At 37.9% G+C, this 23,854-nt stretch overlaps 6 protein-coding genes across 6 annotated transcripts; 3 read left to right on the forward strand and 3 right to left on the reverse strand.

The window, feature by feature from the left end:
• Positions 1-533: 533 nt before the first annotated feature.
• LOC118433998 lies at positions 534-5,162 on the forward strand. The gene is made up of 2 exons (XM_035846583.1): positions 534-1,565; positions 3,078-5,162. Exons 1-2 carry the CDS (start codon positions 1,518-1,520, stop codon positions 3,831-3,833), a joined length of 804 nt encoding a protein of 267 aa, XP_035702476.1. The 5' UTR covers positions 534-1,517; the 3' UTR covers positions 3,834-5,162.
• On the reverse strand, positions 4,935-6,479 carry LOC110863361. Its single transcript, XM_022112650.2, has 4 exons — positions 6,197-6,479; positions 5,653-5,743; positions 5,355-5,583; positions 4,935-5,283 (listed from the first exon to the last, which is right to left on the reverse strand). Exons 1-4 carry the CDS (start codon positions 6,344-6,346, stop codon positions 5,178-5,180), a joined length of 576 nt encoding a protein of 191 aa, XP_021968342.1. The 5' UTR covers positions 6,347-6,479; the 3' UTR covers positions 4,935-5,177.
• Positions 6,480-9,500: 3,021 nt separating this feature from the next.
• LOC118434115 lies at positions 9,501-13,082 on the forward strand. Its single transcript, XM_035846909.1, has 3 exons — positions 9,501-9,643; positions 9,728-9,816; positions 10,591-13,082. Exons 2-3 carry the CDS (start codon positions 9,763-9,765, stop codon positions 12,073-12,075), a joined length of 1,539 nt encoding a protein of 512 aa, XP_035702802.1. The 5' UTR covers positions 9,501-9,643; positions 9,728-9,762; the 3' UTR covers positions 12,076-13,082.
• Positions 12,844-15,429, reverse strand: LOC110842198 (baeyer-Villiger monooxygenase). The gene is made up of 2 exons (XM_022087909.1): positions 14,071-15,429; positions 12,844-13,089 (listed from the first exon to the last, which is right to left on the reverse strand). The coding sequence occupies exons 1-2, from the start codon at positions 15,427-15,429 to the stop codon at positions 12,844-12,846; spliced, it is 1,605 nt and encodes a 534-aa protein (XP_021943601.1).
• Positions 15,430-16,837: 1,408 nt separating this feature from the next.
• LOC110863680 lies at positions 16,838-18,201 on the reverse strand. Its single transcript, XM_022113043.2, has 4 exons — positions 17,921-18,201; positions 17,600-17,690; positions 17,313-17,532; positions 16,838-17,233 (listed from the first exon to the last, which is right to left on the reverse strand). Exons 1-4 carry the CDS (start codon positions 18,068-18,070, stop codon positions 17,152-17,154), a joined length of 543 nt encoding a protein of 180 aa, XP_021968735.1. The 5' UTR covers positions 18,071-18,201; the 3' UTR covers positions 16,838-17,151.
• A 1,776-nt stretch (positions 18,202-19,977) lies between these two features.
• Positions 19,978-22,502, forward strand: LOC118433244. Its single transcript, XM_035844979.1, has 2 exons — positions 19,978-20,201; positions 20,731-22,502. Exon 2 carries the CDS (start codon positions 21,085-21,087, stop codon positions 21,844-21,846), a length of 762 nt encoding a protein of 253 aa, XP_035700872.1. The 5' UTR covers positions 19,978-20,201; positions 20,731-21,084; the 3' UTR covers positions 21,847-22,502.
• Positions 22,503-23,854: the final 1,352 nt, after the last annotated feature.

The raw sequence follows: 23,854 nt of genomic DNA on the forward strand, positions 1-23,854 counted from the left end.
ATCAAATATCTGCCAGGAAACCTTTCAGATTTTTTTCAGACCAATAATATCGGCTGAACAGTAGAACAATTGAACACTCCCTGGAATCGACTACGCTTGAACTCTTGACCTGGGCACACCCCGTAGAGTCGTGACTGAACGTGTTCCGTGGTCGCCTCTTTTAGAGTCGTGACCTGATGTTTTTCGTCGTCACTCCATTTAGAGTCGTGACCTAACGTTTTTCATGGTCACCTCTTTAGAGTCGTAACCTAACGTTTTTCGTGGTCACCCCCTTTGGAGTCGTTGCTGAACGTTTTCCGTGGTCACCCCTTTAGAGTCGTGACCTAACGTTTTCGGTGGTCACCCCGTTTAGAGTCGTGACCTAACGTTTTCGGTGGTCACCCTCTTTAGAGTCGTGACCTAACGTTTTTCGTGGTCACCCTTTTAGAGTCGTGACCTAACGTTTTCGGTGGTCACCCCGTTTAGAGCCGTGACCTAACGTTTTTCGAGGTCATCCCTTTAGAGTCGTGACCTAACGTTTTTCGAGGTCATCCCCTTTAGAGTCGTGACCTAACGTTTTTCGAGGTCATCCCCTTTAGAGTCGTGACAGCACGTTTTTCGTTGTCCCACCAATAGAGTTGTGAACTCTGTTATTAAACATCGTGCTATGAAACGTGACAATCAAGTCCAGGCTCTTTTGCTCTGTGTGAAGGTAAATGTGTAACAATTATTCAGCAGGAATTTGTATCGCTAAACTAAATAAAATCGTCTTGCTTAGAGCCCGCATTGCGGGCTTAAGAGACTAGTGAGAAATAACGGTACTATGCAAAAATTTGGTGACCCCGGCTTCCATCGAAGGAAAGCATTTTCCGGTATAGCCCCAGACGTACTCCATTGTACTACGCGACCACCACATAAATGCACCCGTCAAATCTCACTCATACTTTTCTTCCCCACAACCATGTACCAAAGGTATGTACCTTTTTTAACGAAATCATGATATGATGAGTTACATTATGTATGTATTCTGTATGTACAATTATCTTATATATGGACGACTTTAGGTGAAGGGTGAGTTGAACCCTTTTCCACTTTGGCTTCGTCGAACAGAATGGAATGGAACATCATCATCCATAAATACGTTGATACGAAATCTATGTATGTATATTTATCGAAAAAGGGTTTTATGTGCGTATCTCTATGTATGTACAAGATATTTTACCCACTAGTTATTTTTAACGTGCAACCGTTAAGTTTTGTATAGGGTAGCATGTCATGTGATCACTTCATAATGACGTCTTCATTTGTACATACATATCTGTATGCATGTAGCACATGCATCTCAAGCAAGCTGATATTTTTATTTCTAAATCGTGAATAATTTGCATCATGGTGTGACATAATCTACCAAATAATAATAATAAGGTACATAAAATAAAATTTAGATGCACAGTAACAAGTTAATGTTCATACATAATTTACTCTAAGTGAAGTGTTTCTTTTTAAGGACTTAGACAGAATTCGAAAAAAAAATCAAAATGAATTCCAACAACGCTAGTCCTCATACCCTCCTTCTGCTTCCTGAGGTACAGTTGTAATTCTCCATACACATTTACACCTATTGAAACATTGTTTCAAATACCTGTCAATTTCTATAAGCTTAATAATTAAATTCGTTTTAGCATTTATTATAAGTCCAACGTATTTCGAGTATGTTGAAATATTATCACGTTCGAATGCAAACTTATCCAGGAAAACGAAAAGTCTCAGAATTTATGTAAGATGATTTTGTGACTAATGGAACCAAATACGGGAAGTCTGTACTTTCAATGGCTAAAACGAGGCCAACGACTTCAAGAGTCTGAAGTCTTTGACCTCATTTTTAGCATTCTAAAGCTCAGATAAACTCGAAAAACAGTTATGGGCGATTTTATGTACAGTTTAATATGATAGTCGTTCGAATGCTAATTATTTGAATTTTGATTCGACCGTTATAAGCGCGGAAAGTTTTTAATAAATTACTAAAAACTATTGAGCTGTTAAATTACTAATAGTAATTTAACAGCTCGCCGAATACTTCAAGAGCGGTGACCGAGGAAGCTATGGGGGCATTACAATTTTTAGATAAAGGACGGATGGGTTTGGCAGATTATGGGGAGATCAGATAACTGTGGGGACATTGTCCCTCTGTCTCCACATTTCCGCGGCCACTGTTCACGAGAAATAAATAGTCCACTGAATAGCTCGAAATAAATTGGTCCATGTTCCATCGATGGACCAATTTTTTTGTGGACCATGGTCCATTGCGATCTATGCTCCGCTGATTTCAGTATTTACAGAGGACTCAGTTTTTTTGAAGGCCTATTTCCAATTGCGGCATAGGTCTCAGATTTTGTCCCCGAATTTATCAATAATCGCCAGTATGTAAAGGAACTTAACGTCAAAAAAATTAAAATTTAGTTTCAAATATTGACCGATTTATTATTATTTTTCGAAATTTAAAAAACGCGTTGCATTTGAAATATCAAGTTCAACAGATTTTTAACGCAGTTTACTCCTGTTTAAACTTTATTTTATTTGCCGCAATCTACTTGATAAAATTTCCAAAAGTTGAAAATTTTGAATTTTCAAAATTTTGAATGACAATTTTGATGCGCTGTAACTTCTTGCCCCCACTCGTGTTTTTCTCAAATTTTTGAAATTATGATCTAATATCGAAATAGTTAACAACAAAAAAATTGTACACCAAACATGAATGGGGGCAAGAAGTTATCGTGATTTTACTGACACATGTTAGCTTATGGGTGGGAATATTCCCAAAATGATCAAAAAACAAGGGGCGTAAGCAAAACTTTTAGTGACAAAAATCAGGTGTCACTTGAATCAAGCCTTATTTGGCACACTGACTTCAAAAAATATAACTTAAAAAAATTAGCCCAGACCGTGTCGACATACAAAACGACAACCCGTGCTAAGCCCACAGCTGCAGTCAGTAGTGTCGCTCGGAGTGGAGAGGCAACATCTCCGCTCTCATGACTCTCCTCCGATCGAAGGTTTTGACTTGGAGTGACTCAGAGATTATTGTTATTTACTTCCAGATCTTGGCAAAAATTGTGACCTTCCTCCCCAACTCGGACCTTATTTCGTGCACCTTAATCAACACCGCGTGGGAACAGGAAGTACGGAAACGGCTCCACGTCGTCCGCCGGCTTGTTCTGACTCCAACAAATCTTGTCAAGTACGAAGAAGTTAATACCAGGGGAGAAAACTTCCCCAGAAATATTGCGCTGTACGATTTCAAAAATCTCAGTTTCCAGGGTCCATTAGCATCTCTTATTTTCAAACATGGCCACAAAGTAAAAACCTTGAATATAGATTTCGTCCTGCCGAACAACAAGTGGCCGCAATATTTCGAATCTGTCGCGAAAGCTTTCCCCACTCTGAATTCTCTCAAATTAAATGTATCCCTCACCAAGGAGGATAATTCAAATCAAGGAAGCTCATTCTATGAATCGTACCTCCCGCCAAGACCGTATTCCTTCCCGAAACTTACGAAACTAGAAATCAGCTCGTTCCAGGAGGAAGTTAAGGCAATATTGGTCTCGATGACGCCCCAATTTATCCCGCTATTTCCAAGTCTTGTAGCGCTCTCTTTCACCGGAATCTATCACCCTGATCTTCTAAATTTGGCGGGAACCTTGACATCTTTAAAGTTGATCAATGTCGACTTTGCTACCGCCCCCAGGACACAAAACCTTGCAAATCTGACCCGGGTAGAATTAGGACATACCTGGGGCGCTCTGCCCCAGGTTCGGCACTGCTTAAAATTACCGCGAGCACGATACAACACGTGAAACTATTCGTAATGACGAATGTTGAACGGTCCTACATTCTACCCGAATTTTTCGATGATGTCATAGTTTTTCCGATAATGGGAAAATTAAAGGATTTCGTCCTAGTACAAAATCAGACGAAAAATTGGTACAAAACTTTTCATGTGACACCATGCATTGATTTGAAATTTGAGGGGGCTGATAGCTTCAGGCGGTTAGATTATGAGGTTCAGTTTCCCGTTTTGGAAAGGATCAAAATTTCTCGGGAAGAAAATTGTGGGTATCGGGACAGATTGACTGAGCAGGAATATTTCGAAACCAGCGTGTCATTTTTGTACAATTCGTTCCTCCACGAGAGTAATTCGAGAGGGGAGAGTGTGAAATACTTTGATGTCGCATTTCCCCCGGGGACAAGTTTAAGTTGGTGAGAATAGAGGAATGTGTGGGAAAGTGCGGGAAGGGATTCGGTTTATGTGAATGTTTCGAGTGGAGGGATTCCAGCCAATTTTGGGACAGGGTGCTGGCCGTTTTTCCTAATTTGGTGAAATACGCGGTTATGGATGGAGCGCGGGACAGGGCGAGGACGGCAGAGGTGAAACAATGGGTCGAGTTAGGGGAAAAGTTGGGCTTTGTGAAGACGGTTAAACGTGAGGGAGCGAAAGCAAGGGCAGATTTGAATTTGGGCGACGAGATATGTCTCGAGGTGACGGAACGTGTTAAAATATTGAAGAAGTAAACTATGGTATCTATATTATAAGCTGCAAATGTTTGTCTGCAACGGAAGTGCAAGTAATTTTCCATGACGGGAGTGAAAGTAGAGAAAGTTTCATTTCCCTTGCCAACAGACATTCCCAGCCAATTATATAGATAAAATAAAATATAATTCGGTCAAATCATGAACAATCCGATTTAATTTTCAGGGAAATAAAATAAGCTCTCGCCCGGCGGGAGATGAGCTTACATGCTAGTATGCAATAATATGCATTTGTGTGTACTAACTAGCTAATAATTGGCAGAGTTTGCAATTAGCATAGAAATCGTCGTAGTGCAGATTCCACATAAATCTCGAAATTTCCTTCATGAGGCAATTTACATATACATACACTTATATACACAAAGTAGTAGGTCTTTAATATGTATTTTATTGTTCACGAGGATACCACATACTTTGACTGTTTTTCAATTTATATATTTGTATTTGCTTCACAACAGCATGAGCACCTTACGCAATGAGATAATAAGCATTAAACTATATATGTTACATACATACTATATCGTATTATATAAATTTTACATTGAGATAAAATATCATGTTGCAGACATATGTAAATATTGCATGAAGATAAAAAATATCATGTAATGAGATTAAGCCAAATTGTCATCCTCTCCTAATTGAACAATCTCGAGTTCCCAAAACTGATACGGAGCTGGATCAATCTCGCATTCATATGGGACAAATGGTTCACATTGGCTGTTTAAAAAACCCATTATTACGATAATAAAAAATATTGTAAATTTACAAAATTATGCATCCTCCCTCACCCAACATTTTGCAAGCACCAGCGATTATCTACAAGTATTTGCCATGGGACGGGGGGCTCGTCCTCCTGGTGTCCAATAACGACGTTCTTTTCCAGATTTGGCATAATTCTGTTGTTATTCAGGTATAGAGGATTCGGAAATATGGGACGAGTTTCCCCCTCCAATTTTTCATAACCACTGAAGTCATTGAAAGGAACGGCGTAATTGACAAGTAACACGGCAAATATATCTGATCGAGAAAAAAAATCAATATAAATGTCATATTTTTTCTGAAATTTTGTATATCTAATTTGCATACCGGAAGGATGCTCAAATATGGTCCACTTTTGTTCCTCGAGACCTTTCCATTTATCCGAAACCACGGTCCCATCCGATAATACTGTGATAACCTGAAATCACAATATTTTATAGAATTTACAAACTCTAAATAAGTTGGAGATAAATCGTCACCCGCGAAGGTACTATAGTGCTCTATTTTTGGGGTAATAATTCAGGAGACGTTTCATCACCTAGGGGAAATAACCCAAAATTCATGTTTCAAAAACATGTGGCACCGTTATGTTGAAAAAAATTGAATGTTTTTATCACATTAAGATTTTTTTACGTGAAAGTATTAATATTCTTATTAAGGATGTCACGTGTGTTGGGGAGTTCAGTTTCTGACTTATTACCCAAAAATAGACCACGATATGGAGACAAGAAATATGTCTCCAAATGATTTAGCGTGCATGTTGACAATGAAATTAGAACCAAATTTAACAAAAAATGAAAATGATGGCTAATTAAAATTTCTGTCGAAAATTTGGAATTATGTATTATGTGAAAATTTATAATCTATTTACCAGGCCGTCACTCATGCTCGTTAATTTATAGGTCGTCCCATTCTGAATTTCGTCAACGTTGATGCCAATGTCGAAATTTTTAAGAGACTTGGAGTCCGATTTTTGTAACAAAATAGTCAAAATTACGAAATGTAGTACTGTATTCCTCATTTTAATTTAATTTATGTGAAGGAATTTATTTAAAGTTATCTCAAAATATTAAAAATGAAGCAAGAACTTTTTTTTAGCTTTACTAAATATTTTTTTAGTAGGACTCAAACACTTGAGCTGCACTGGATATCCAACTCCACTTATCAATTCCATTTATATACCTGTGTCTGTTTAATCTAATCACCTGTAATTATGATGATAAGTAAATATCACCACTTTTAACGCACGTGCTGACACGACCGTAATTCCACAAGTGATAATATGCAAATACATATATATATGTAAATAATATGCAATGCAAACGTGACTCCTGACACAATTTAAGTTAAATCAACATTTTTATATAAATATGCAAATGTATGTACTTCCGTATTTCCGGGTCCATGCTTCGATATGCGTATCAATTGTGGTTAACATCATTTGGGGCACCAAACACACAGATGAAGCTATGCCTTTGATATTTTCATATTGAGATTTTCATGTTTCCAGTTATCATAACAAATATTTGTTATGGGAACTGGAACTGGAGTAAAACACCACTGTCAATATTTTGGATATTATCGCAGTCTGTATTTGATGTCCCAAATTTTATTCGTGTTCCCTGATTTGTCCTACTTTCCTAGAATTGTGGAAATATGTACAGGGTGTTAATAAAGTCCGATCCCATTTTTCCTGTAAAAAAGTGAAGGCTAGTATAAAAAAAAACTACCCGTGATACTTACAAAAAATGTTCGACATATTTACCTTAGTATTTGGTCTTGTTACCATTTACTTTAACCATGCCCTCAACTCTTTGTTTAAGGCTCTGTGCTAATTTTTCCAATGTGTCTGTGGGAATCGAATTCCATACATCTTGAACTTTTTTTACTAGCTCTTCCCTCGTCCGGGGTTGTGGTTCTTTGTATACATTTTCCTTAAGTATGGACCACAGGTTCTCCAGGGGATTCAAATCTGGGCTGTTTCCGGGCCACACCCCCTTGCTCCAGACCGTTGAAACTTGCGTCTTGATGAGACTCAAACTCGCTTTTGCTGTATGGGCTGTAGCACCATCCTGCATGAAAACTATTTTTCTTTCATTCGGAAATATTTCCTTGTTCCCCATGCTATCGAAATAGATAGGTAATATTTTTTCCATATAATACTTTGCATCGACTGTTTGGCCTTTTGGTATGATATGTAGAGGAGTCACGCCACGTGCACAAAATCCACCCGCTACCATAACTTTAAGCCCGAATTTTGGGACTGCTCTTGATGGTACATCCGATTTGTTTTCTGTCCTGTAACGAACATTTTGTTGGTTCAATTTTGGATATAGCTCAATAATAGATTCGTCAGTCCAAAGGATGTGACTGCGCAATTCTTCACCAAGTCTTTTTTCACTCAAATGGCCACTTTTCTGAAGGAGTTCTCCAAATTTCAGACGGTCATCGATATTTTTTTGTGACATGAGAGGTTTTTTGGTTAGTTTGTAAGCTGTGTGACCCCACCTCGTAGATTTCACAAATTTTTGCACGGTCACATAGTTAATTTGCTTCTTCTTCTCTTTATAGCGTTTTGAGTCATTTAACTCCCTTGCACAATTACGTAATGAACTACCGGTTTTCTTGCAAAGTCTGTTTTTAATCATTCTTTTTGTGGTAGGTGACACCTTTCTGGGTCGCCCTGGTCGCTTTTTGTCGTGGACAAAATTTTTATTCTTCCATTTCCAAACAGTTCTGCGGCTGCAGCCCAATTTTTGCACAATTTCTGTAGGTTTAAGCCCCTGCTGATGCAATGTTTGTATCTCAACTCTAAGATGCTCATGACTTACACGTTTAGTTGTTCCTCCCATGGTAAAAATTTGAAATAAATAACTTCACTGGTTCAAAAGTTCCAGCTGAATTTGTAACAACCACGCTCCAAAAAATGCATGGGATCGGACTTTATTAACACCCTTTATGTATGGAATTTAGATGAATTACAATGTTTGACATGTACATATTTCCGCATAACACTTGTGGGAAGTGAGTACATTTATTATCCATATTTTTTATTCAACTGGTTCAATATAAGTATGTACACATTTAGACGACATTATGGAAATATTATTTCGAGTCAATTAAATTAATTTAATTGACCGTATTTCAAAAAAGTAAATTTGAAAAAAATCAAACTAAATTGGAAAATTGATCTCTTGTCTCCATTCCATGCAAAAAAATCGACTACCTATTTAAAACGTTCAGGACTCTTAGCCATTTTGTACAATATTTCCACCTTCCTTCGTGGGAATTCTGTGGAAGAATGCAAGCCATGCTAGTCTTTTTCCTGCGTGTTTTTCGCTTTCTTCTTCCTCGTCCGTAGGAAACAGAAATATTTCATCTCATTCCTTTACAGATGGGCCATCCATTCGGTATTCTCTCCAGCACCACGACAATGCTTAATTTGTTGTACAAGTGTTAAAAAGAAATGTACATATCAGGTAAATACTTCATCCTATGTAAATTAGGTTCCATTCCCTGGGCTTGACTTGCAAAATAAAACTGTGATTAAAAATAATATTAAGTAATTTTGTCTCTGTCAAACTTTTTCGACTTTTTGTAAAAAATCTGGCATTTCTGCGGGTGACGATTTGTCTCCAAGTGATTTAGAGTCTAACAAAACCGGCCACAAGTTTCATATATGAATACATACATATATGTATGTATGTAGTGTACATGCCATGCAATCAATACGATTACCATGCAATCAATACTTTATCAAAATGAGCATCATCTACGCTTGCACAAATTAAATATGTCGATTTGTCAAATTCTAGTAGTCGAGAGGGGAGAAGGGGGTTTTAGGCTTCGATCATATTGTGATGACAACATATTAAAGAGGGGAGGGAGGAGTCAAGAAAATCGCGATTTTTGCATTGCATAATTTGTGAACGGCTCCATTGACGAGTTTAGATGAGTGATGAATTGGACCCTTTTTCATGTCTGCCTAGCTTAGGTTTAACACATGGCCCTACACACATACATAAATGCATACATTTCAATTACAATGTATACATTTTTGTACATATGTACAAAATCTATATTTAACGAAAAAAGGTTACAAATGGGCAATGGGCATATATCCATCTACAACGTACCAACGACTTATTTTTAACATGTCACCGTTTGGAGTTTTGTACAGGGCAGCATGTCATGTCATCACTTCACTACAACACTATGTACATAGGTATCTGTATTTAAATAAGTATCTCAAGCAAGCTAACATTTTTGTTTCCACGTCGAGAATAATTTGTAGCATGGTGTTAATTTATCAGATAAGGTGCATAACATAAAATTTTGATTCACACTAACAAGTTAATCTACATACAATTTATTCTAAATAAGTTAAGTGTATATTTTTAAGGACTCGCAACAGAAGTGGCTAGGAAGCAAATCAAAATGAATTCGAACTATAACAGCGCTAGTCCCCACACCTCCCATCTATTTCCTGAGGTACATACATACATATAGAAAAAAAAATTTTAATGACTACTTAACATCTTAACGATGCAATATTTTATACAATTGGTGCAAAGAACTGAAGGATTTAAGAGCCGTACATAAAGCATGTGATAGAAATTTTGAACCCTACCCCCCGGTGTGACCTATACGCCCCATGTTATAGTTAGTATGGGAAGGAAAGGATGCCTTGACCTCTAACCCCCTCAAATTGATCACATACTTACTGCACAGTTCCTTACATGCTTCGTAGAATGAATGTGGCCCGGATCGACAGATTATCATTTTCAAATGCAAACATGTCTCAGAATTGCCCACTAATCCCAAAATGGTTTTGTGATACATATAATTGTTTGGCAGGATCCGATAACCGGAAATCTGCACTTCCGGAAATATGACTCAGAAACTAGGTCGAAGACTTTGAAAAATATGTAGCTATTTGTTATTTTTTACTGTGCAGTTTATGATAACATGATAATCTTTCAAACTCTAATTATTATAATTCTTATTAGACCGTTATATGAAGCAGCTTAATTATGAATTACTAATTAGTAATTTAATGGCTGATTAAACATTTCACGAGCGATGACGGTGGGGACACGTGGCGACATTAACATAAGGGAGGGCGAGGTTCATATAAATGAAGGGGACTTCGAGCAACTCTGGGGACGTTGCCCCTCTGTCCCCACGTTTCGGCGGTCACTGTTCACGAGAACTAAATAAAGTTAACCCCCCTCCGTATTAAAACAGGTTACTATTTGTTTCCAGATCTTGGCAAAAATTGTGACCTTCCTCCCCAACTCGGACCTCATCTCGTGCACGTTAATCAACACCACGTGGGAACAAGAAGCCCGGAAACGTCTCCTCGTCGTCCGCCCGCGTATTCTGACGCCAAAGAATTTTACCAAGTACGAAGAAGTTTTTACCAAGAGAGAAAACTGTCACAGAAATATTGAGCTGTATGACTTCAAAAATCTCACTTTCCAGGGTCCCTTAGCATCCTTAATTTTCAACCATGGCCACAAAGTAAGAACCTTGCAGATAGATTTTACCCTGCCGAACGACAAGTGGCTTCAATATTTAGAATCTGTCGCAATTGAATTTCCCACGCTGAATTCTCTCAAATTAAATGTATCTCTGACCAAAGAGGATAATTCAAATCAAGGAAGTTCATTTTATGAATCGAACTTCCCGCCAAAGCCATATTCCTTCGCGAAACTTAAGAAACTAGAAATCAGCTCGTTCCAAGAGAAAGAAGTCAAGGCAATATTGATCTCCATGATGCCCCAATTGATCCCGCTATTTCCAAATGTTGTGGCCCTCTCGTTTATGAGAATTTATGACGCAACCTTTCTAAATTTAGCGGGAACCTTGAAATCTTTGAAATTGATCAATGTTGACCTATTAACCGTTCCCGTGCAAAAAAGCCTGACAAATCTGACCCGTCTAGAATTAGGGCATGATTGGGGCGGGCCACCGGGAAGTTCTGCACTACTAAAAATTGCCGCATGTACGATACAACATGTAAAACTCTTCCCAATGGAAAATATGGAACGGTTCTTCGTTCTACCCGATTCTTTCCCCGGATATACCATAGTTTTTCCGATAATGGAAAAATTAAAGGATATTGAACTAGTTCAAAATCGGACGAAAACTAGGTTCCAAACTTCTCATGTGACACCATGCATTGATTTGAAATTTGAGGGGGCTGATAGCTTTAGGCGGTTGGATTATGAGGTTCAGTTCCCCGTTTTGGAAATGATCAAGATTTCACGGGACCTTGGTGGGTATTATAACCTCGAAGGTAGATTGACCGAGCAGGAATATTTCGAAACGAGCGCGTCCTTTTTGTATAAATCGTTCCTGCACGAGAGTAATTCGAGGGGGGAGAGTGTGAAATACTTTGATGTCGCACTTCCCCCCGGGGACAAGTTTAAATTGATGAGAATAGAGGAGTGTGTGGGAAAGTGTGGGAAGCGATTCGGTCACTGTGAGTGTTTCGAGTGGAAGGATTCCACCCAATTTTGGGACAGGGTGTTGGCCGTGTTTCCTAATTTGGTGAAATATGCGATTATGGAGGAAGCCCGGGAGAGGGTGAGGTCGGCAGAGGTGAAACAGTGGGTCAAGCTAGGGGAGAAGTTGGGTTTTGTGAAGACGGTTAAAGGTGAGGAGGAAGAAGCAAGGGCAGATTTGAGTTTAGGGTATAAAGTATTTCTCGAAGTGGTAGAAAGCGTTAAATTGTTTAAGAAGTAAACTATGGTATACGTACATATTTGTAATTAGCCTAATCCTTAGGAACGTTTAAAAATACCTTAGGAACGTTAAAAAATTACTTGTCAACCTAAAAAAACTACTTAGCAATCTAACAAAACTTTGCCATGTAAAATTAATTATTTAGCAAAGTTAAACAAATTCTTAGCAACATTAAAAAATTCCTTAATAACCCCAGAAAATGGCTTTGCAAAGTTAAAGAAATTCCTTAGCAACGATAAAACAGTTACTTGATAACTATAAAATATTCCTTAATGAATTCATAATTCCATAATCAATATCTAAAGCAAGGCTAATAAGATTGTTACTACTCATTACTGAACTATACTTGCTATTAGTTTACTCTGGAATGATAATTTCCATCGAAATTAGTAAATATTTAGTTATGCGCTTGTTCAGTTTAATAATCTTGACATGTTCGTGTAAATATTATTTGTATGTGTCTTGCCCGTCTTTGAGACGGGCTTATATGCTAGTTTTATAATAAAATGAAGTGACAAATTTTCTTCAAATTAATTAATCAAGTTTTTCAAATTTAAGTTTACTAATTTGGTCGTTATACTAAATATGTAAATACATGCATATTTATTTTCCTTTTCATGAAACCCTCCTTTATGCAAATAAGCATACGTTCTCCTACATGTTTTGAAAATTACCACAATAAATGTAATAAAATGTTATGTATAAACCATTATTTTTTTATAAATTTCGCAATCATAGAAATAAATCGCAAGGCAGAAAAACGTCTCCTCATGCAAAGTTAAACCCCTTGTACCCCTCGGCCTTGCAGTCCTCCAAGGCTTTCAAGTAGACGGGAATACCCCCCGCAAAATTCAACGGTTCCTTCTTCTTCCCCGGAATATTGGCACCTTGATACCACGATTCTGCTTTGAAAAAAAGGCTACTGTCCCAAATCTGCTTAACTTGTCCGACCCAAACGTCCTCAGCTTCCTTATCTGCTTCCACCCTCGTCTTCCCACCCGCCTTCATGAATACCTGTTCAAAGACAATATGCAAAAATCAGCCATCACAACATATATGTAGATTTTCATTCACATTCAGTCACTTTCTTTCAAATTCATTTAATTTAATTACACTTCATCGTACTTCATTTATTACTTCGCCGAATGTATTAAGCATAGGGTGAAAAAAAGGAACGAGAAATTCTTTCATTCACATAGTCATTCATCCAAACTGACAGAATCTTTTAGTAATTTTTATTCAAATGACAGGAAATTCATTTTCATTCACTAACAATGGAACTTTTTTTCAAGCTACACGAGATAAGCCTAGTGACTTATGCTAAAAATCAAGCTAAGAATTAGAAATGACGTGGAACTTATCTTTCCGTTGAATAGGCACTTGGGGGTCAGATATTTGAGGGCAAAGTTCACAGTAGCGGCCTGTTTTTTTTCTCAAGCGGGCGAGCGGAGGAGTGAAAATTTTCTCCTTCGAGGTCACTCCGCTGCCTTCACTCTCACACGCTCGGACTTCACTCAATGCATATTATTTTTGACAAAATTTCACAATCTCGTGAATTGGTGCATACATTATACATTCATATAATTTTATATTTGCTCTTCAAAATTCTACTATCCACCGATCCGTAATAAAAAAGTGACGATGGGTTCAATAAATTATAAGTGCGAAAAATTAATTAACATATTAATTCATTAGAAATCATAAAGTTGACTTATTTTTATTGCCACATTTCGTTGTATATTTGTGGAATTGCATATTGATTGCATACTATTTAGGAACGAAACTAGCGCAAGAGTGAAGGGAGCGGAGTGACCTCGAAGGAGAAAATTTTCGCTCCTCCGCTCGCCCGCTTGAGAAAAAAGCAGGCCGCTACTGTGAACTTTGCCCTCAAATATCTGACCTTCAAGTGCCCATTCAAAGGAAAGACAAGTGCCACGTATGTAAGTCATAATCATTGAAATGAATGAAAGTGAACAGGTATGGCTTCATGCTCACCAACAATTCCGCCAACCACTCGGTCTGAATTTCAATACAGCTCGGCCCATTCGAAAGTGCTGTGGGAGCTTGCGGTCCATAAATAAAATGCATGTTAGGAAATCCGTGGAGGGCCAACCCCAAAAACGTGGACGTCCCCTCCGCCCACTTGTCCTTAAGAGAAAATCCCACCCCATTTTGGATCGAAATTTCCAGCATTCCCCCCGTGTAGGCATCAAATCCTGTCGCGAGAACGATAACGTCTGTCTCAATGTGCCCCCCGTCCGCAGTTTTGATTCCGGTCGGGGTAATTTCTACGATGGGCGACTCCTTAACATTGATAATGTCGACATTATCTTGACTGCAAACTTCGTAATAAGACTGCTCGAGAGATGGGCGTTTCGTTCCGAATGGGTGTGGTTGCACGAGGGGAGCGAGTAAGTCTCGTTTTGTCTCATTTGTTACTCTTTTTCTCACTTTTTCCGCCCAGAACGCATAGACTTCGTCGTTGACTTTCTGGTCAAAGAACATTTCGGCAAAATTCGCCAAGCTAAAGTTTAATCCGCCAAGGCGAAAACAATTTTCGTACATTTCCCGTCTTTCTTCTAGGGTTGTGTCTTCAAACTTTTTTGGGATAAAGTCAACATTCATCCCGCTAAAAGTGGTCCGCATCTTTTTAAACAAATCGCCATACTTGGATTTTTGTGCGAAGAGAGCATCGCGAGATTTAGTCTGTTGCATTGGCAAGGCGAGGTTTGGGGTACGTTGATATACCGTGAGATGATCCACGATGGGTCCAACCTCTTGAATAATTTGTACCCCAGAGGCACCCGTCCCCACGACGGAGACACGTTTTCCCTCGAGTTCAACCGGGTTTTCGGGCCATTCGGCCGAGTGATAAATCCTGCCTTTAAATTTATTTAACCCGGGAAAATTTGGAATGTATTTTCGACAGGAAGATCCTACACATAAGATCAAATGGGTTGCCAGAGTTATACTTCCGGTCGATGTTTTAACTTCCCAGAGATGGCGGGACTCGTCAAAAGTGGCCGAAACGACGCAGGAGTTGAACTCGATGTTCCTTTTTAAATCCAGGGTTTCCACAAAATGATGGAAATATGATAGAATTTCATCTCTTTTTGGGAAGCGTTCGCTCCACTCGAAACTTGACCAAACTTTTTCCACGGGTAGTTGATACATCGGGATGTCGCTGTCTACCCTGGCTCCCGGGTAGCGGTTCCAATACCACGTTCCCCCAACGTCGGGACCCATTTCCAAGACTTTCGTGGAAAAACCGAGCTCCTTCAGTTTCCAAAGCGTGTGCAGGCCTGCAAAGCCTGCACCTACGATTACACTGTCCAAAACTGGAGGGGACACCATCGTTCAGAAATTTTGTTCTGCAAAAAAAGTTATAATTATAACTTTTAAGAAGATATGAATTTGCGCCATAGTCAAGACACATTTGAAACATGAAGGTAAATGTGAAAATGGATCTATCTTGTGATGAAATAAAGTGCATTTGTTAATTGTTTCTATTTTTAGTGATTTTTTATGTACTCTGTATAACTTTAAGGAATATATAAATTGAGATGTTTTTTTTATCTAAGGATATGTAAGTGATTGATTATACATATCGATACATATGTAAATACTATACACACTTAGATACAACTTGAATTAAAATCTTACTTAAATCTTGTGCAGTGCAGTTGGATCGGTAATTAGTCGGGTCTACTTATATCTGTTTGACAGCGTGTGGTGTGTTATGGCTGAGACATTCAAGACGAGACTGATCTCGAATATCTTTGAAGTCCTAGTTTAAATACGTAAGAGAACACCTTATTAAAATGGATGAAGTACTTACTTATATAGTTAATGGGTACAACACCTAAGAATCGACTCTAAATAAAAATAGCTAAAACTTAACCAGGATTTGGTAAATGTGTAGGAAGAAGACACGACAATTTTCCGCAAGGCTTGGACACATTTTACCTAGCTTTCCTTAAAATATACCCAGCCGTTGCGGAAAATTTTACCCAATTGTTGCGTCATCCTATTTTTACTCAGCCTTGATTAAATTTCAGTTACTAAGCGGTGAAGCGAAGCGAAATCCCTTTATGGAAATGACTTGTCCGTCTGCCTGTCTGTCTGTATCCACGATAACTTTATAGCGGATTGGAATTTCGAAATGCGGATTTCCCCAACGTATTTCTAATTTTTGAACTACGGACGAGTTCGGAGATGGGTGTTATAAGTCATAAGGTCACGGTGCCACGGTGATGAGATAAACGATCAAAGATGTCGAATTTGTTTGTTTCGGCCGTTTTAGACGTAGTTTATGGTGAGGATTTCAAAAATCGACATGGTTTTGACGTAAAATGACCGCGTGGCCGTGTAGAAAACGCCAAAGTCAGAAATGTTGAATTTTGTTGCAATCGTAGTAAACGTAGTTTGGGGCGAGGATTTTCTGATTTCGACGAACCTCTGGACAGGATCAAATGTCGAGAACATGAAATTTCGTCATGTAGGGTGTCTATCGATAGGTGTGGTCGAGTACATTTAAACTACGCGGGTGGAGTGTCAAAGCGAGACTGAGTTATACGTAGTGGGGTGATGTGCGGCAATGACAGAAAGTTACGAGGAAGTGGATGTCGCTGATGTGGATGTGCGATAAAGACAAGTTCGTGTAGCTTCACCCCTGTGCTACATTTCGTTTACAACGGTTAATTTTTATTTATGTAGAGTTGACTGACGACTATGAAAATAATCCAGCATACATCTGCACATATTCTGTGGTACAAGACTATTAAAATTAAATTTATTTATAGCCTTAATTAAATTGGTTTCCCACTTTGTCAAGGTGAAGTCGACATCTCACCTACATAAATATATAGTAGGTTTTTAATGCTGATGCATTATTCACTAGGATACGAAATAATTTTTTCAATTTATATATATGTATTTGCCTCACAATGGTATACGTTACATAATAAATACTATATCGTGTTAAATAAATGTTATATCGAGATAAAAATATCATGTTACATATGCAAATATTGTATAAATATAAAAAATATCATGTAATGAGATCAAGCCAAATCGTCATTGAACAATCTCCAGTTCCCAAAATTGATATGGAGCCGGATCAATCTCGCATTCATATGGGACAAATGGTTCACATTGGCTATTTAAAAAAACCATACTGACATTATAAAGATGATCAAAAATATTGCAAATTTTCAAAATTATGCATCCTCTCTCACCCAACATTTTGCAAACACCAGCGATTGTCTACCAGTATTTGCCATGGGACGTCTTCCTCGTTTCCAACGATGACATTCTTTTTCAGATCTGCCATTATTCTGTGGTTATTCAGGTATAGAGGATTCGGAAATATGGGACGAGTTTCCCCCTCCAATTTTTCATAACCACTGAAGTCATTGAAAGGAACGGCGTAATTGACAAATAACACGGCAAATATGTCTGATCGCGGAAAAGAAATTCAATATAAAGGTCATATTTTTTCTGAAATCATATCTAATTTACATACCGCTCGGATGCTCAAATATGGTCCACTTTTGTTCCTCGAGACCTTTCCATTCATCCGAGACCACGGTCCCATCCGGTAACACGGTAATAACCTGAAATCATAATGTTACATTGTTACATATATATGTATATGTAGTTTACACACTCTAAATAAATAATTTGGAGACAAATCGTCACCCACAGAAAATATGTCAAAAATTCATGTATCAAAATTTGTGACGTCGAAATTCGAAAATACAACCAAATTTAAAGAAAAATGAACAGGATTTCTATATGAATTTTAATTAAAATTAAAATTTCTATCTCAAATTTATTTTCTTACCAAGCCGTCACTCATGCTCGTTAATTTATAAGTTGTCCCATTCTCAATTTCGTCAACGTTGATGCCGATGTCCAAATTTTTTATAGACTTGGAGTCCGATTTTTGTAACAAAATAGTCAAAATTACGAAATGTAGTACTGTATTCCTCATTTTAATTTAATTTAAGTAAAGGAATTTATTATATTAAAAGTTATCTCAAAATATTAAAAGTTAAGCAAAAACTTTTTTTGATTTACTAAATATTTTAAAACTAGACTCAAACACTTGATCTGCGCTGGATATTCAACTCCACTTATCAATCCCATTTATATACCTGTCCTTGTTTAATCTAATCACCTGTAATTATGATGATAAGTAAATATCACCACTTTTAACGCACGTGCTGACACGACCGTAATTCCACAAGTGTAAATAATAATATGCAATGCAAACGTGACTCCTGACACAATTTAAGTTAAATCAACATTTTTATATAAATGTGCAAATGCATGTGCTTCCGTATTTCCGGGTCCAGGCTTAAATATATGTATCGATTGGTTCCATGCAAACATTAAAAATATGCATGAATGATTCATGCATATTTTTGAATGGAATATGTATTTGCATGTAAATAAATATTTATTATGGGAACTGGAACTGGAGTAAAACACCACTGTAAATATGTTGGACATGATCGCAGTCTATATTTGATGTCCCAAATTTTATTCTTGTTCCCTGATTTGTCCTACTTTATTAGAATTGTGGGAAAAATATGTAATATATGTAGTTGAATTTCAATATTTAACCTTCATTTCCGCTTAACAGTTTTGGGAAGTGAGTAAATTTTTTATCTATATTTTTGGTTCAATATGCACATTGAAGACAGTATGGAAATATATTCAAATACATACATATTATTTTAAACATATTTAATTTACCGTTCTTCAAAAAAATAAGTTTGAAAAGAAATCCAATTAAATTTGAAAATTGATCTATTTTTCGTACAAATTTGTATTTCGTATTATGCAAACCTCATCACTACCTAAAAAGTACAGGTAAAGACTGCTGGCAAGTCACGATTGGGTACAATATTTCCACCCAGCTTGGTGGAAATTCAGATGCCATGGTCAGTCCGCGGAAACGGCTACTGGGGACAAAGGAAAAATGTCCCCATGGTGATTTGATGTCCTCATCATCTCCCCAGGCTATATAAACCCGTCCCTCCTTGTCATAAAATGTATGGGTCCCCAGATGTCCTCGCAGCTTCCGCGGCAACTAGCCATGCTATTTCATGCTTTTCCTGCATGTGTTTCCCTTTCTTCTTCCTTGCCCATTGGAAAGGGAGAAATATTTCATCTCACTTCCTTTACAGATAGGCCATCCATTCCCTATCCTTTCCATCACCACAACACTTGCTAAATTTGTCCTGTAAGTCTTAAGAAGAAGAAATATGTATCAGGTAAATGCTTCATTTTAAATTAGGTTTCATTCCCTAGACTTACAAAATAAAATTACGATGAAAAAGAATAATATAAGTAATTTTGTCTGAGGCGATCTTTTTTAGGACTTTTTGTAAAGAACATCTGCCATTTTTGCGGGTGACGATTTGTCTCCAAGTAATTTAGAGGGTAACAAAACTTCTCACAAGTTCCATTATGTTGCTCAAAACGGCTTGTCGCAGAAAAATTTTACTCTCTTACTCCCCTCAACCGTGACATAATTTATGGACACCCCCTACCCATGGATATGTGTATATATCTTGCTTAACGATATCGTGATGAGGTATCTATGTTATATGATTCTTGTATGCATGGAATATTTTAGGCGAATAGTGAATTGTACAATTTTCCACTTCGACGTAGGACAGAATTGAATACTAATAAATATGTACATACTAGGTATATACATATAGTAACAAACAAAATCTATATTTATCGAAAAGGGTTTTGTGCATATATTTCTACAACGGATGGTTCCCACTAGTTATTTTTAACGTGCAACGGAACGTTTTAAATTTTTGTATAGGGGAGAATGTCACCTTATCACCATTTCATTTTTATATGCATCTCAATCAAGCCGATATTTTTTTCTAAATCGTGAATAATCTGGACTATGTATGGTGTGACATAATCTACCAAATACCATAAAAACTAGATTCACATTAATACATATATCAATGTTCACAACATATTTACATAATTTATTTTGAATAAGTAAAGTGTATATTTTTAAGGACTCCAACGAAACTGTGAAACAAATAATAATGAATTTGTCGCCCCATGTCGCCCATCTACTTCCAGAGGTACAGTTATAATTATTACATGCATACGCTTATGAATTTTAAAATAGATGATACTCACTCTACTAAATTATAATAGTTAGGACGATACTCTGCTTAATTATTTGAATTATTTGAAATTTTGCTAACACTGAAAATAATTTGGTGTACGTAAATCCAGTGCGGTATAGCCTTCTGTCCATATGTAGGTATGCACACTGCTCGGTGTTAATTTACCTGGTTTGCCTAAGCCGAATTGGATTTACTTACATCAAATTAGTTACAGTGTACATAACCGTTTTAAGCGCGAATAATTTGTAGTAAACTAACGGGTCAGGGGCCGTCCATTAATTACGTAACACGAGAGGGGGGATCTAAGTCTCCAATAATATCGTGCCTATCTTACACACGTTAAAAGGGGGAGGGAGGGGTCTATAAAAAGCTGTTTTTGTATTAAATAACTAATGGACGGTCCTTTACTCAATATGTCAAAGGAAGCCGTAATTGCTCAATCCACCATCAGTCTCACTACAAATGTCACTATGTTTTTTAGATTTTGGCAAAAATTGCGACCTTTCTCCCGACCTACTCTCGTGCACCTTGATCAACACCACGTGGGAACATGCAGTCCGGAAACGTCTCTTCGTCGTCCGCCGGTATATTCTGACCCCAAAAAATCTCGCCAAGTACGAAGAAATTATCACCAAGAGAGAAGACTGCCCCAGAAATATGAAGCTGCATGACTTCAAAAACCTCACTTTCCAGGGTCCCTTAGCATCTCTTATTTTCAAGCATGGCCACAAAGTGAAAACCTTAGAAATAGATTTTGTCCTGCCGAACGACAAGTGGCCCCAGTATTTCGAATCTGTCGCAAATGCTTTCCCGACCCTTAATTCTCTCACATTAAATGTATCCAACACTTCAGAGAATAACTCAAACCAAGGCAATTCATTCTATGAATCGAACATCCCGCCAAGACCGTATTCCTTCCCGAAACTCACTAAACTCGAAATCAGTTCGTTCCAAAGAGGAAGAAATTAAGGCAACACTTGTCTCAATGATGCCCCAATTGATCCCGCTATTTCCAAATCTTGTCACCCTCTCATTACTGAAAATTTATCACCCAGACCTTCTAAATTTCGCGGGAACTTTGACATCTTTAAGGTTGATCAATGTCGACATATTACCCGCCCCCATGCCACAAAACCTGTCAAATCTCACCCGGCTAGAATTAGGGAATAATTGGGGCGGGCCGCCGGGATGTTCTGCCCTGCTTAAAATGGCCGCCAGCACGATAGAACACGTGAAGCTCTTCGCATTGCAAAATTATGGACTGTTTCGCAGTCTGCCCGATATTATCGAACATAACGCCATAGTTTTTCCGATAATGGGTAAACTAAGGGATTTCGAAGTAATGCTAAATCCCACGGGCAAAGGCTACCGGGAGCCGCATGTGACGCCATGCATTTGTCTGAAATTTGAGGGGGCTGATAGCTTTCGGCGGTTAGATTATGAGGTTCAGTTCCCCGTTTTGGAAATGATCAAGATTTCACGGGAAGATATTTGTGGGTATCGAAGCACCTTGACCGAACAGGAATATTTCGAAACGGGCGCGTCGTTTTTGTACAATTCGTTCCTGCACGAGAGTAATTCGAGGGGGAGAGTGTGAAATACTTTGATGTCGCACTTCCCCCGGGGACAAGTTTAAATTGATGAGAATAGAGGAGTGTGTGGGAAAGTGTGGGAAGCGATTCGGTCACTGTGAGTGTTTCGAGTGGAAGGATTCCACCCAATTTTGGGACAGGGTGTTGGCCGTTTTTCCTAATTTAGTGAAATACGCGGTTATGGAGGGAGCGCGGGATAAGGCGAGGACGGCAGAGGTTAAACAGTGGGTCGAGTTAGGGGAAAAGTTGGGCTTTGTGAAGGAAATTAGGGGGGAAGACGCGGGAAGAAGGGCGGATTTGAATTTAGGGGACGAGGTGTATCTCGAAGTAGTTGAAAGTGTTAAAATATTTAAAGTGTAAACCATAGGATACGTTCATATGTACTTGTGTGTAATTGGAGTGTTTGTTAATAGGGTATTTAATTGTTTGAATATTAATAATGTATTGATATTTTCGCAACAATGAATGATTTGGCAGCAAAATCGTTTTATGTGCATTTATGAAAATTTTATATATATTTTTAATACATGAAGCGTATGCATGTATTTACATAAACCGTGAACAAAACATAAATATTTAATTAATATTGTGCCACATAGCGAAATCGTCCAATTCGATAATGAATAAATAAAACAATGCTTTATCGGTGTTAAGTGTTTAATAACTAAACGTGAAATTTATTTATTTTTGGCTGGTGTCTCGCCACAAGGAAGATTTCCATAGTTTCGTCTGGAATAAACTAAATTGTATTGTTTATTATTCAATATTATACAATCGAATAATACATAACTAGGTATCCTATATTAAGCAATGTGTATGTATATTATAACTTAACTACAGAGATACATTGGCCGGGGAAGCTGTGGGGACACCTGAGGATATGTATGTATTTTCATTGTAGGATATCTAGGAGTGGGAAGGGTTTATATAACGATGGAGACATCAAACGGCCCTTGGGACATTGTCCCTCTGTCTCCACGCCTCCGCGGCCACTGACTACATGCAGAAATAGAAATATTATGTGTGCTCTGTACCTATTTCTAAATATTTTATATATTTACATGCGCCGTTATACATACCTACTTATATGCATTCATACTTTAATTTTACATACTCAACATGTTCGAACATCCATAAATAAATACGAAGCTTCCTGGACGATCCAACCCTTTCCATGTCATTAAATTCAGCGAATCCTTAATTACTAAGGATTTCTAAACTAAAAACCTGATTATGGTGTTAAATAAAGTACAGGGGTTATCATCTGGCAATGCATACCTTGTAATCAGGGATAAATATTAACCCAGACACAAAAACGTTCTTGTGGAATCCTTGACGGAAATGAAATTAAGCTTCTATTCATAAATAAGTTTGGGAGAGGATCCCACTGCGAATATTTAACTCAAAGATAGATTTAACAACATCCTGTCCCGTTTTTTGACATTTTTTGCGATACTAAAGTTGGAAATGTTGTCAAGAATCCTGCTCCCATTTTTGAAACGAACTTTCTCTCGGGCCGACCGATTTTGCTGGTTGTCATTCACCTTTGACAAAAATATGCAAGTCGTGACCTGCAGAACGGGACGGTCCGCATTGTTGGATCGTGCAACTTTCGCCATATATCTGATCTACGTTGCGGTTCAGCTGTACGGAATTGTGTGGCATAATGTCATGTCGGACCGGGTGACGAAGCTAAACGCTGCCCTATTCAGCCTGCCTTATGTTGGCGCGCTGGTATTCGAATTATACTGGGAGGCGCATCCAGGCATCCCGCAGGTCTTGAATATCATCACGAAGCGAACTGTCATTCCAGAAGGAAAATCAAGTATGTAAGATTTGATGACATTGTTTAGGGTGTACCGTAAAACCTCTATTTATAGCCGGGACTAAAATCCAAAACTGAGGGTCACGGACCCGGCTAAAATTAGAGACCGGCTATAATTAGAGACCCGGCTAAATTTTGTTGCTCCAAAAATTTTAGATGTTACAGCATCAAATATAATTCATTTTGAC

The sequence above is a fragment of the Folsomia candida genome, unplaced genomic scaffold (genome assembly GCF_002217175.1).
Source record: "Folsomia candida strain VU population unplaced genomic scaffold, ASM221717v1 Fcan01_Sc001, whole genome shotgun sequence".
NCBI classification, from domain to species: domain Eukaryota; kingdom Metazoa; phylum Arthropoda; class Collembola; order Entomobryomorpha; family Isotomidae; genus Folsomia; species Folsomia candida.

Excerpts from the sequence above, each read along its gene's own strand:
- LOC110863680 (XM_022113043.2), bottom strand. The coding sequence starts at position 18,070 with ATGAGGAATACAGTACTACATTTCGTAATTTTGACTATTTTGTTACAA. Across the intron at positions 17,691-17,920 it reads CGAGCATGAGTGACGGCTTG|GTTATTACCGTGTTACCGGA; the intron begins GTAAGAAAATAA and ends TTATGATTTCAG. Across the intron at positions 17,533-17,599 it reads CATATTTGAGCATCCGAGCG|ACATATTTGCCGTGTTATTT; the intron begins GTATGTAAATTA and ends TTCCGCGATCAG.
- LOC110842198 (XM_022087909.1), bottom strand. The coding sequence starts at position 15,429 with ATGGTGTCCCCTCCAGTTTTGGACAGTGTAATCGTAGGTGCAGGCTTT. Across the intron at positions 13,090-14,070 it reads AGTGGTTGGCGGAATTGTTG|GTATTCATGAAGGCGGGTGG; the intron begins GTGAGCATGAAG and ends GTCTTTGAACAG.
- LOC118433998 (XM_035846583.1), top strand. The coding sequence starts at position 1,518 with ATGAATTCCAACAACGCTAGTCCTCATACCCTCCTTCTGCTTCCTGAG. Across the intron at positions 1,566-3,077 it reads CCCTCCTTCTGCTTCCTGAG|ATCTTGGCAAAAATTGTGAC; the intron begins GTACAGTTGTAA and ends ATTTACTTCCAG.
- LOC110863361 (XM_022112650.2), bottom strand. The coding sequence starts at position 6,346 with ATGAGGAATACAGTACTACATTTCGTAATTTTGACTATTTTGTTACAA. Across the intron at positions 5,744-6,196 it reads CGAGCATGAGTGACGGCCTG|GTTATCACAGTATTATCGGA; the intron begins GTAAATAGATTA and ends TTGTGATTTCAG. Across the intron at positions 5,284-5,354 it reads TGGTGCTTGCAAAATGTTGG|CCAATGTGAACCATTTGTCC; the intron begins GTGAGGGAGGAT and ends TTTTTTAAACAG.
- LOC118433244 (XM_035844979.1), top strand. The coding sequence starts at position 21,085 with ATGTATCCAACACTTCAGAGAATAACTCAAACCAAGGCAATTCATTCT.
- LOC118434115 (XM_035846909.1), top strand. The coding sequence starts at position 9,763 with ATGAATTCGAACTATAACAGCGCTAGTCCCCACACCTCCCATCTATTT. Across the intron at positions 9,817-10,590 it reads CCTCCCATCTATTTCCTGAG|ATCTTGGCAAAAATTGTGAC; the intron begins GTACATACATAC and ends ATTTGTTTCCAG.